At 52.1% G+C, this 12,838-nt stretch overlaps 1 protein-coding gene across 1 annotated transcript in view; it reads right to left on the reverse strand.

Moving 5' to 3' along the window:
* The window catches only part of Ctif (cap binding complex dependent translation initiation factor), a 261,280-nt gene that overhangs the window by 74,699 nt on the left and 173,743 nt on the right, over positions 1–12,838 (reverse strand). Inside the window, exon 9 of the mRNA XM_059246296.1 lies at positions 11,806–12,105. Coding sequence (XP_059102279.1) covers positions 11,806–12,105 — 300 coding nt within the window. The remainder of the gene's footprint in view (positions 1–11,805; positions 12,106–12,838) is intronic.

Genomic DNA, 12,838 nt, shown 5'->3' on the forward strand with positions numbered 1-12,838 from the left:
GTTTTTTAAATGCCTAGAGTGACATGGAGACGGATGTTGGGCAGAACCCATAGTAGGTATGAATTCTGTGCGCCCAGTGCCAGTGAATCTGGAATTACTCAACACACTTATTCCACGAGGGTCTGGGAACCATTGCTGGAGTGGGTCATCTCCAAATGCAACCCAAGCTACATGTTTCCTATCGTGTTAGCCTTGCTTAGTTGATGAGAGCCTGGTGGTATGGGGTGGTGTGGTGGCTTGCAGGCCCTTTCTTCACAGGTCTGGGTATTTGCACAGACCCTCTAAAATATTCCTGCTCCCTGCTGGGCCTTGTCAAGACTGTGGTCATTTGGGGGACACGGGCGACCATCCCAGGAGGGTACTGTTTTGACCTGAGCATGTCTGTCCCAATGTTTCAAATTGGCTTGAAGCATCCCTCACTCTCCTACTTGGGGCTTGTTCTGGGGATCTAGAGGGTACACAGAGGGTCAAATGACACTCCCTGTAGGTGGCTCTCTGTCTCTGGAGACCAGCTAGAATCATGGTGGGGGAGGGGCCAGTAAGGCACTGGCCTGTTTCTCTCTAAAGGCTCGGAACTCTCGCCCCAGTTCTGGTCCACTGGAAAGCGGTTTAAACCTGAGCGGTAGGTGCAAGGCAGCAAGGGATAGGGGCCTAGAGGTGTGCAGGAGTCTTCGCTTGACCTTGGCTTCCCAAGGCTTGGTTGGCACAGCAGATTCCTGTGCCTGTGGGCCTGCTTCTTGATGGCATGTTACCCTCTCTCCAGGACGGAGAGGCTACCCAGCCGGTAAGTCTATGTTGGAGAAAACAGGCTTGCTCGCCTAGTGCTGTGTGGGCGGGAGTAGTGGAGGCAGTCATGATGCGTACCCCCCCTGGGGCCCCTGTACCTGCTGGTAGCCTTCTTTAGGGAGCTGGGCTGGCTTTTGTCTCTGCAAAGGGGCCCTCATTTATCTAGGGCACAGAACCTGGCTGCCTGCAAACAGTGAGCTCAGGTACTCTTTTGTAGCACTGAGTTGGGGACCCATGTGGCATTCCTTCCTCTGTGGCATTCTTGCTCTCTATGCCAAAAGTTGTCTGCCTGTCTGTCTGTCTGTCCCCTCTCCTCTCCATCCCACTCTTGTCCACTCACTTCCTGATTAGGGCTGTAGCCAGAGGTGCAGAGTCTCCCGGGTCACCTCTCACAGGTGGTCAGAAGGCCATGTGCTTGAAGTCCACTCTAGCACACAGGCGATGTGCCCTTGGCTGGGGAAGCCTGCTTATATGGGGCCTCACAGACTCTGAGATGACTAGTCTATCTTTCTAGAAGCTTTCAGGGCCCCCTGGGGCTCTTGCGGAGGGATAGGGAACAGATCTACATTGCCTGCACTGGCCAGCTGTTCACACAGTGTATAATTCCAGCGTCTAGCTTCTGGGAATGAAACACTACCATTCTACATGCCAGGGCCAAGCGCTGGGCTCCCAAGGGACTTGGGAGTAAAGTCTGCATGAAGTTTAGATTTTGGCAGGGTGAGTGCCAATCTTCGCATGCACCCTTCACAAGCAATACCATAGCCCCTCAAAACCCCTAGATTGGAGCTGGCAAGATGGCTCAGAAGGTAAAAGTGATTGCTGCCAATCACCTGAGATCAATCCCCAGGACCCACACTGTAGGAGAGAACTAACTGCTGAAAGTTATCCTCTGACCTTCACAATCATACTATAGCATGCACAGATATAACACAGATATACACACAATCACAGATACAACATATATACACATGCATACACAGATACAACATGTATATCCACACATGCACAGATAAAACATATATACATAATGCATGCAGATACAACATGTATATACACACATGCACAGATACAACACACATACATGTGCATGCACGCACACAATACTCTCTCTAATTATAATACAAATTATTTTTATCAAACAAACAAAACACAATGAGATCTCTAATGTAAGTTGCCTAGAAGCATAGAATCCTATAACTGTCCATTACATCTCCATTAACTCTGGGGGCTACTGTTTCTATCTATATGAGTAAGTTGGACTAGATAATCTACATGGAACCTTCAGGTCTATACTGGTCTATGGTTTTTTTAAAATAAATTCTGAAATACTACAGCTCAAGAGCCCACCTTGGCTCCCTAGGTACACTAGTTCAAACCCTTTTGCCTCTCCGGTCCCTAGCTGGATCATCTCACAGACTCTATTCAGTTCTCAGCTTGATTCCAGGCAACAAGTATCCTCACTCTCTGTGACTTATGTAATTCCTTTGCATCTCCATTCACTACATTTCCTCCATTAAAAATGCCCAGAAAACCACTTGGCAGTTCCTCAAAAAGTTAAACATAAAATTTCCATATGATCCAGTAACTACCTCTAGGTCGACACCTATAAACCTCAAATCAGGGATTCTGGTACTTGTACATCCATGCTTAATGTAACACTGATCAGAAAAGCCAATGGAAAAACCCCAAGTGTCCATCAATGGAGGAGCAAAATATGGTACATACAGACAATGGAATACTATTCAGCCGTTACCAGAGAAAATCTGATACATGTTCTCAAATGAGTGAAGTTTAAAACGATTATACTATGTGAGACAAGGGAGATTCAGAAAAGAGGAGAAATATGGTATGCATGATTCTGTGTGTGTGTGTGTGTGTGTGTGTGTGTGGTACAGAGCAGGGAAATCCCTGGAGGCAGAAGAGAGGTAGAGGCCAGGGGGATGGGGAGCTACTGCTGGGTGAGAACAGGACTTAGGTTTGGAGGTTGCTTGGCATTGTGGGTGCCTTGGTGCTGCTAAGGTGGTGCCTTAGAAACCATTCAAGTGGTTGATTTTATGTTGCCTGTGACTGTCATTAAAAAAAAAAAATGCTGAAAAAATTAACAATATAGGGGTCATTTTTTTCTCTCCTCTTTAAAATCATGCCCTCCTGTTAGCTTTGATTTGCTTCGTCCCTTGACCAGGGTCCTCGCTCAGGGCTTGGCTGCACCCTTAATTCTTCAAGTTCTTCCAGTCTCCATGGGCCTGACCCAGGAGGGACCCACAGGTGGGACCCACAGGAGGGTCTCATGATAACAGAACTATTGGCTTCCTTTTTTGAAGAGGCACCCTTCCCTACAGGGTGCGGCTCTCCCTCTGTGGTGGCTGGTTGAGGGTGGCCAGGAGCCTTGGTGGGTAGCCAGGGCCAGCCTGGGGAGCAGTTACATAACCGCAGGGAGATTTTTTCCACTGGCTGGTTGGTGCCAGCTTTCCAGTGGTGGCACAGCAGGTAGAGGCGCCCTGTCTGGGGCGGCGGTGCCCAGGCAGGGCTGAGATGCGCTGATCTGGAGTCGCCTAGCATAGCTCGGATTCCCAGTGGCTGCCTCAGGCAGGTGGTGGGAAGGGATCTGCTGTCTCCTGCCTGCCTGGCTGGGTGGGGGAAAAAACAGCAGGAGGAGGTGCTGGGGGTGAAGTGCCAGCCAGCCAGGGGTGACCCTCTGGGGCCTGGGACACCTGAGCCACCTTCTCCGATAACCCACTTATCTGCAGGACCTGCCTGGCAGCCGCAGACAGGGACGCTTCTGGCCAAGTTCTCTCAGGGGATTTAGCCAGGAAAACGGAGCCGGGGTGGGAGGTGAGGGTGTGCAGGGAAGAGGACATGGCCTGGCCAGGACAGTTCCTGACCAGGGAGAGCTTTGTGGGCCCAGGGACTAGAAAAGCAGAACATCATGTACCCCTCTTCAGGGGCAGGCACCTGAGCACCATCCATTTTGTCTACCCAAGGCTCTGTCCCACTGTAAACAGCAGACGGGTCACAGCCACACTAGGACTATGTTGGTTGGTGGTAGGACTTGGATAATTCTTTGTCCCTAAGACACAAGCCTCAGACAGGAAGCGCTTAAGCACATCTACTCATTGAAGGAGGCAGGAGGATTGGCAAGGCCAGCCTGGGCTACAGAGTGAAACCTCGGATAAAACACAAACAAAACAAAACAGTAAGAAATGGTTTGACACAGGTGATGTTTTGGGGTGGGGTCTCTGGTCTGGAGACCAGGAAGGCTGGAAAAGAAAAACGGCCCAGTCCCAGGGCCTGTCCTAAGGTCACTGCTTTACAAGCACTCATCACCTGTCTTATCCCAAACTGAATCTGCATGGGAATGAGAGATAGGTCTCAAGCCTGAGGCACCGGGTGACCTTTGCTTGGAGATAGTCAGGCCTCCTGCTCTCCAGTACGCTGTGCCCATGCGGCAGCTGCCACTGTGGGCCTAGATCCGGGCTGAGGGCTGTGGGTACACACTCATTCAGTCTCTACCAAAGCCCAGGGCAGAAACTGGGTATCAAGATGGGTTTGAAGAATCAGAAGTCAGCAAAGGAGGCAGTGGGTGTCCCTACCACAGTTCTGGGCTCCCAGGGTCTCAGCTCTGGCTCCAGAGCAGTCCTGCCTAGAGACCTGGGATAGCTTTTTGTTCCAGGTGCCCTAGTTTTGTTTGGTTTGAGACAGGGTGCCGCCTCAGTGTCCAGGCTGGCTTAGACCTTATTATATCGCCCAGGCTGTTCTCACAAACTCACAATCCTCCTGCTTCCGTCTCCCAAGTGCCTAGTGTCCAAGGCATGTTTTAATGTTCAAATCATCAGTTTCTCCTGCTGAGCACCCCACAGTTCCAGGGCCTCAGATTCGGCGCCCCAAGAAGCCACATTGTCCTTATTCTACCCCCCAACTGAACCATCAGAGAGATCTGGCCTAAATACTGACCTCAAGATACTCCTTGAATGAATACTTGAGACCTGGCTGGTACCCATGACTGGTTTTAACAGAGATAAGGGGACTAGAGAGTCTGTAATGAACTGACACATATCGGAGGCCTACCCTAGCATGCAGTACACAGCAGGCGCTCAATAAGGTTGGGAGGAGACAAATGTGATTGGGAAAATGCAGATAAAAATCTACTCACTCCCCGCTATAGGACAGACAAGGTGCCTGCAGTGATGTACGTGGCTCTGACCTGCTCTGGCTCCAGCATGGCTAAGGGCTGGGCATGGAGACAGGCATCAGCTCTCCTAGTCATGGCCCTAGCCTGCCACAGACTCTGCAGAGGTCCAAGCTCCTGTGACCACCCATCTCTTGGGACACATGAGGCAAGCTTGCTGTGGGCTGCCAATGAGTGTACCAGCTCCGCATGCCCCTCCCTAAGCTTGGCATTCCAGAGTGGGCACAGACTATTCCTGAGGGTTCTCCGGGGTCAGGCCTTTGAGAAAATGAGACCCTCTGTGGGCCTAGGGAATCACCTCTGCGGCCTGCCTGCGGGGAAGGGTTGGCACTGCCTGCTGGCCTGTGTCCTCTCCCTGCTGGCTCCAGCGGCCTTGGAGGGGAGCATGTGTGGTGATGGCCCAAGGCTCCTGCTCTAGCTTTGGAATGCTCAGAACAATGCACTCCTCTCCTGGGCATGCCCTGCCGAGCCAACATTAAAATTAGTTTACATGCTTAGAGTGCACAGGGGCTCAGCTGTGGGTGTGGCAGCAAGCAGGCAGTGAGTAGAGGGACAGAGTGTAAGGTCGTGACATGGTCTGGGTTGGAAAAGAGTATTCTTTTGGGCGGCCTTGGCTCCCTCAAGTCTGAAGGGACAGGGGCAGTCCTGCCTTTCCCTCAGATGGACTTTGCAGTTCCCACAGATGGCTTCATCGAATGGATTTCCCCAAGCGTCCAACCCTTGTCCTACTTGGGATGGGAACAAGGGGGCCAGACAGCTACTTCAGAGCTGAGGCATTGCTAAACCACTTTCTCCTGTGTGTGTGTGTGTGTGTGTGTGTGTGTGTGTGTGTGTGTGTGTGTGTGTGTAAACCCACCTGGGAATCACACATAGGAATGGGCTCCTGCCCCAAGGAGCACTGGGACCTCAAACCCAATGCTCCATCACTTTCTGGGCAGTGAGGCATTTACTGAGCATCTGCTCTGTGCCAGTCATGTCAGTTGCTGGAGAAGGGTAACTCAGCCAGGGCTCTTGCCCTTGAGAAGTCTTTAGCTCAGAACTGCTCAACTCCAGAACCACGGCCAGCCCTGCTCTTTCTTCTGTAGACTATGAGGCTCGAAAACACTGGACTTGGGGTACAGGGGATGGTTTAAAATGTCCAGAAGCTAAGAGAGCCGGAGGGCAGGAGAGCTTTCTCTTACAATCAGTTGAAGGAACGGCCTGGTTCCCCCACCTAAGCTTGTGACTCGGGTTCAGGACAGAGGTGTGAACTGAAAGAAGCAGGCTGGGAGTAGGATCCATTTGTACTTCTCAGGGATGTGAGGGGAACAAATATCTTTGGGGCTTAAGGCAGTATTTTGATTCCATGGTAAGGGCTGCCCAATCAGAGGACCTCAGCAATCTTTACAGAGCTGAAGGCAATCCCAGAAAGCCCACAGACCCACCATCCAACTGAGCCTGTCTGTATCATAGGCCCAAACGCCATGCTGACCAGTGACTTGCCCCGAAACTCTGAGTGTCCATTCTCTAGCTTGAGGTCAGCTTTTTTAAAAGGCTATATTCTAGAAGGCACCGGTGGAGAGCAACTTATTTTGAAATCTGGCCAAATGCCAAACTCTGATTTCGTGTTGCCTTTGCACAACAACCCTGCTGTGTTTACGACTTGGTCCAGATGAAGAGGGTTTTTTTTTTCCCCCTTTTCAAAAAAAGGTATCACATCCTTCTGTTAGATGTGTTGTTAGCAACAGTTGCTAGGGAGAGCTGGGTTCAGTTACAGGCACACTGATGCCTGCTCTAATAATACTTCTCTCTGCATAGCTCAGATGCAGACACCTCTTGGCTAAACAGGGCACACACATTTCAACAGAGGAGGGCTTGAACTTGCACTACCCAAGGAGATCTAGGCAAAAGAGCCCTCTCTGAGCTCAAGGGGAGGGCAGAGGGCGGTGACCAGGCAGTACTGGGTGGAGGGGGCTCAGGCCTTTGATTCCTCTCATTCCTGAGGTCCCATAAAAAGAGGCACACTCATTCTTCCTTCCCCATGAAACCGGAGCCCTCATCCTCCCCAGGACTGCACCACAATCCCCTGACGAGCACCAAGGAGTTTTCTGGCTGTTTTGGCCCAGGGGAGCCCGCAGTCTCCAAGAAGTGGAAACAATCAATGTGTAGAAGCTGGCTCGGCACAGGAAGGATCTGGGAGCCTCATGGGCAGGGCAGAGGCACAGAGGTGGCTGCTGCCAGCTTTATTGGGTGGCCTAGTCAGCACTGGGGTGAGAGTGAGGCCCTTCTCCTAAAACACATAATGGCCATGCCAACCATCGGCAGAGGCCAAGAAAAAGGAAACAGGAACTTTCAAGCAGGGAACAGAGGGACCCAGTGGGAAAGGAGGAGAGGGTCTCTCCTCTTTCCAGGGTCGGGGAGTCTCAGGATGGTGAGGAACAATGTGAGAGAGGGACCCTGGGATGGTGGAGGCCGGCTCCTTCACAGACGGGAAACTGAGGTTGGAGGTGAAGGTGTTCTATAAACAGCTAAGCTTTCCCACCAGCCCAGTCTGAGTCCTGCACATTGCTCAGCAAAGAGCCTAGCGCCTGAGAAGGAAGTTTTAGCCGGTTCACTGTGTGAGAGGCTGGTTGGTAAGACACAATGGTGGGACAGTCCTGGTGTCTCTGGGCCTTCATCCTGGCAGTGATGTTCACTTCACATGGCCCGATGAGTTCTTTATGACATGATATCCCCCGGTCTGTGCCTGGAGAACTTCAGGCACCAACATTCAGTTGGTCTGGGGAGGACCCCAGGGCGAAGCTACAGCTCTCCATGTGATCCCAGTAGACAATGGCTGAGGGTCTGCTCTATAGCACACCTGGGGTCTGAAATGTAGTATGCTCAGGCTGCATCCCCACACTGGACAGCCATATTGGTAAGGGTCTGTGCCTGTTTGCCCAGCCATGAACGTGACCCCACTCTTACAAACTACCCAATGCTTTGCTTCCCTGGACCGACCTGGCAGCCTCACCAGAAGCTCAGTAGGAACAGAGGTGGGGACTCTAGTGAAGACTCTGGGCTTGGCACATAATAGATGTTTAAGAAATGTCCACTTAATGAATAGAATTTTACTTATGAGCACGCTACTAAGAAAGGGCCCATATCTAAGGCAAAAACTGGAGCTGGTTTAGATCCAAGAACTGACTAATTTTGATCTGTAGGATTGGCGATGGGGGGGTCTACAAGAGGCCTATGGGACCCATGAGTTTCAGGTTTCTTGACAGGGTGATGGAGGGAGTCTATCTGGGAAGGACCTATGACTGTCTTCCATACCTGTTTTCCACTTTGTGGGCACTGAAGCCCCACCTAGCAGGAATCTTGGACCTCTGCAGCAGAGTATTTACTGCATTAAAGACTGCTCCTCTCCCTGCTATGTTGCCGATGACGACTCCTCACACCAAAGCCCAGACCGGAAGAGTACTCGGCCAGGGAGGGTCACATCCAGAAACAGCTGGGAGGGGTGTGTACGGGGCACTTCACACCTGGCCCCTCGGCAGTCCCTGTCACTAAGCTGGGCCTCACAGCCTGTATGGCAGCCATGGCAGGCTGCTGCAGGGCCGGCTCAGAGCCTGCCAGCTGAACGTGGGGCTGGCTGGGGATCCAGAGTCAAGTGGGACTGAGTGGACAGAGGTCAGGAGCCTCAGGGAGGGAAGGGCTCTGCGGGCAGTGAAGACAGACTCCCTCAGAGGTGTGAGGAGGACAAGTGGGAAGCGTCCCCAGGTCTACTGCTTCTCCTTTTAGATTTCCCGGGTTGGGTGGCAAGTGGCCATGAATTATGCTTCTCCGAAAGGCTTGTTCTAACTGCTGCCTCCTGGGTTGCAGGGAGGAACAGAGACCCAAGCAGATAAGCAGGCTTCCTCTCTGTAATCAGGGAGCCATGGATCCTCAGGCACCTCACCTGGCACAGCTAAGATTTTCCTCACAGCCCAAAGGGCTTTGGCCAATCACCAGAAGCCCAAGTGTCTAGGCCAAGCCTCTGGTTCTACCTTTCAGAGGGCTCCCACATTGGCTCACAGGAAGCTGGTGAAGGGGGGTGGCCTACAGAAGAACCACGAATGTTCCAGTTAGGCACGTGGCCTTCTCCCATTACTGTGGGTCACCAGGAGGGTGCACCCTTGGAGCTTACGATGTGAGTCTTGTTTGCCTCCTGGGGTTCTGTTCTTGACTGGGAGAAGAGAGAGGGGAGCTTCTGCTGCTTTCCTCTTGTAATAGCTATATTCCTCCACAACCATGACCTGCCAGCACCAGCATCGAGTAGCTAGCCAGACACAGGGCTGTGCCCAGCAGAGGTGGGGCCCACCCATCAGAGCCTGGGGAAGCAGGACCATGATAACATGCATGTTTGCCACTCTGGGTTCCTGTGGTCAGGAGATGCAGTTCCGGTCTTTCCTGTATACATTGAAACCCTTAGCTCCAAGGCTGCTGCTTGGTGTCACGTGACAGAACAGAGAGACAGGTATTGGGGCAGGGAAGGGTAGAATGTTGCAGGAACACAGAGTGGGAGACTCTGGCAGATTTTCCAGGGCAGTGAAGGTGTCTGAGGTGGTTCTGGCAAAAGGCTGAGGATTAGGTGGAAGAGAAGAAGTGAAATCAAAAGAGAATTCTAGACAAGATGAGGGAGTCTGTCTACTAGGGCGAAGCTGGGGGCTCAGTCTGGCTGCAGGGTGGTATTGGGGAGCAGGGGGCAGGATGTCAGTGCCCCCGGGACAAGCTGGCTTCTGGGGGTGGTCAAAAAGTTTGAATCATTCACACCATCGAGTGACAATGTGAGGGAGGGCAGTTTGTGAGAACAGGGGAGCCCAAGACTGCTTCATCTGGGGCCAGGTCTTGCAGCGGTAAGAAAAGGCTTATGTGGGGTCACTTGTGCCCATTTCCGAAGCCCTGACATCTCCAGCAGCATTTCCCTGGGGCACTTGCAGAGGCTTTGACTGCTGATGCCTGGACCAGGTCTAGCCTCTGGGTTTCCAGCATTCGGTTCCCGCCCAGCTGTGCCCCAGCCCTCTCACTCCGTACGGGCTTGTTACCTAGGGTGCACAATAGGATTTCACTAACTTAAATTACTCTTGCCATGGGTTCTAGAAAAAAAATAACCCATCTTGGGCTAGCCCCTGTAGCCAATTATCTTTCCTGGGTGCCACAAAGCCTGTGTGCCTGTCTGCTGCAGGGGGTGGGGTGAGGGTGGGGTTGGGGGGGGGTTGGGTTGCATGGATTTCTTACAGCTAGCAGTCATGGTCTAGAACTTGTACTCCATTCTGACCCTTCTCTGGAAAAATAAAAAAAAAAAAAAATCCCCAAATCAGTCTGAGGCCAACCCTGTCCCTGACTCCCCCATGTCTGGTGATCCACGGCAGACAGACTTCCGCCTGTTTGTCACCCTCTCCACTCTCCCAGGACATTCCGGCCTGCGAGGAACATGCCCATGTGCAAATCCCTCAGGTAATGCAGGAATTCATCACCAGGGGAGCATGGGCGATCCAGGAATGGCAACCTGATCACAGCTTGAAGCTGGAGAGAAGCTTGAGGCTGGCCAGGGAGGCTCAGGTTGCAGACAGCGAGACACACACACACACACACACACACACACACATACACACACACACGCACACACGCACACACACACGCACACACACACACCAGGACAGGCATGGCCCAGTGCACCACAGGCAGGTGGGCCAGTCATGATCTCCCCTCTGCTTTTAGGGACAACACGGCAAACCACGAACCAGGGGGCCACGTGCCCTGTGTACGTACATCTGCTGTCCACATGTAATTATGAGGGGAACCCCTTTGACTCTCGGAAGGGGCATTGCTTGGACGGCCTGGCATACGGTCACCCCACTTTCCTCTTTCCTGCAGGTGGTCAGTCTCTCTAGCTCTGTCACCCTACTTTCCTCACTCCCCGGGGGATTGCTTTACCAGGTAGGCCTGATGACACCGTTTGTATCTTAACCCGTCTCTGTTGTATAAAACCATAGGAAAGACATTTTCCCCTATCTAGAGTCTCCAACAATGGTATTCTGGCTGGTGTGGCTACCACGCCATCCTCCACTGCCATTTCTCGTTGATGTTGCCACAGCTGGGGTCACCAGTCAATGTTACCATACATGGCAGGTACTTACGCCACGGACTCAGTCTGAGTGCGCATGCCCACACTTACTACACCCTTGCCTGTGAGACTGTGGCTAGACACTGGTCTCTGGCAGACAGCATCAAGAGGGTTGGGGAGAAGCCCTCTGGTGGGAAAGGGACACTGAGCGGGAAGGTAGTAGGCATTGAGAAAATCTTGGATTGCCATGCTTTCTTTCTACTTAGGATTTCAATGTATTAGCAGACAGACAGTCCCCATCCTGACGCACAAGGTTTTACTATCCCTGTTATACCAGTGTATAGCCATCAAGCTCTTTGGGGCTGTCCCTAAAAAGAAGGAGAAGAAGGAGGAAGAGGAGAAGGGGGAGGGAGGAAGAGGGGGGAAGAGACAGGTCCACAGCAAGTTCATGACTCTTCAGACATGTAGAGGTCAAAGCACAGGGCTCTTTGTAACCAGCCTCTTATCATGAAAATAGAAAGGCCGGCTGAACAAAACGCACCTATAAAATTATATTGGTCCTTCGTAACCATGGAGCACTCACACAAACACACCCAAATCCGGCCGCGCATCCCTCACCCCTCAATGCCTTCTTATTTTCTATAATTAATCGGGCAAGGAACTTGGGACAAGTTCAACCTCCGTCAGGACTTGTAGCTCTCTCTCTAGCAATAACCCGGGTCGGAGGGGCAGGGGAGTGGAGCGGCAGCTGTCGGTGTCCGGTTACCTGGAGCATGTTGAGGAGCAAGCTCCGGAACTTGGTCCCCTCGACCATGAAGAGTGCCATCTTGTCGCAGAGCTTGGCGGCCGTGAAGGCAAAGCTGCGGTCCGACACTGCCTTCTGGTAGATGGTCCGCACGATCTCTCCCAGCATCTCCTCGGAGTTGGTGGAGTTCTGGGCCTCCTCCATGAAGGAGGTGAGCTTGGCGTCCACGTCACTGCTGTTGTTCCTCATGCTGTTCAGGATCTCCATCAACTTGTCCATCTTGTTTGGCTGAGGATTGCTCGTCTCGACCGTCACTTCGTCCTGGGGGTATGGGAGACAAGGAAAACACACTTGAGTGAGACTGAAGTGGGATTGGGATGGCCTGAAGGAAGAAGAGAGAACCCAGAGAGAAGGGGGTGAGGGAAGGCAACTCCCACCAGAGACCCTCATGCCTCACTGCTCTTTGTTGACTTCACCCTTAGCTGCTGGTGCTGGCATTGCTTGTGAGTTCTAGCGTCTATTCAGGATTCTCCTATACATACACCCCCCCCCCCCCCCCCCCCCGCGCCCCTTATCAATCAGATCCCTTAATCTAGAAATGATTTAATGGGAATTATCAAAGATGAAATAAGATGATAAATAGAAAACTGGGTCAAAGAGAAAATGATGCAGGGAAGACCAGGCCGGGGTGAGTAGGATCTAAACATCTGTAGTGGTTCTGGGAGTGGCCTGGGTGTAGCCACCAGGTGTCCTGTTCTAAACGCCATGGACAGTCCTGTTCTTGGGTGAACGGCTCCCTGTGGACTTGGCCCTGGCTTAGCATCCCATGTGACAGTGCTGGCTGTCCCTCTGCACACAAATACTGTGCATTAAGGAATCTTCTAATGTGCTATTCAAATGGCTGGTGCTTCTAGGAGGAAAACTAAAACAAAATGAAACCACCACCTCGCTTATGTTCTTAGGGGAGTGCCCAGTAACTGGGGCTAGACCACTGACTGGAAAGGCAGAAAGTAGCATGAGGTTTTCTCACACTGCATGCACCCAAACAGAATAG

Source organism: Peromyscus eremicus, chromosome 19, assembly GCF_949786415.1.
Source record: "Peromyscus eremicus chromosome 19, PerEre_H2_v1, whole genome shotgun sequence".
Taxonomy (NCBI): Eukaryota; Metazoa; Chordata; class Mammalia; order Rodentia; family Cricetidae; genus Peromyscus; species Peromyscus eremicus.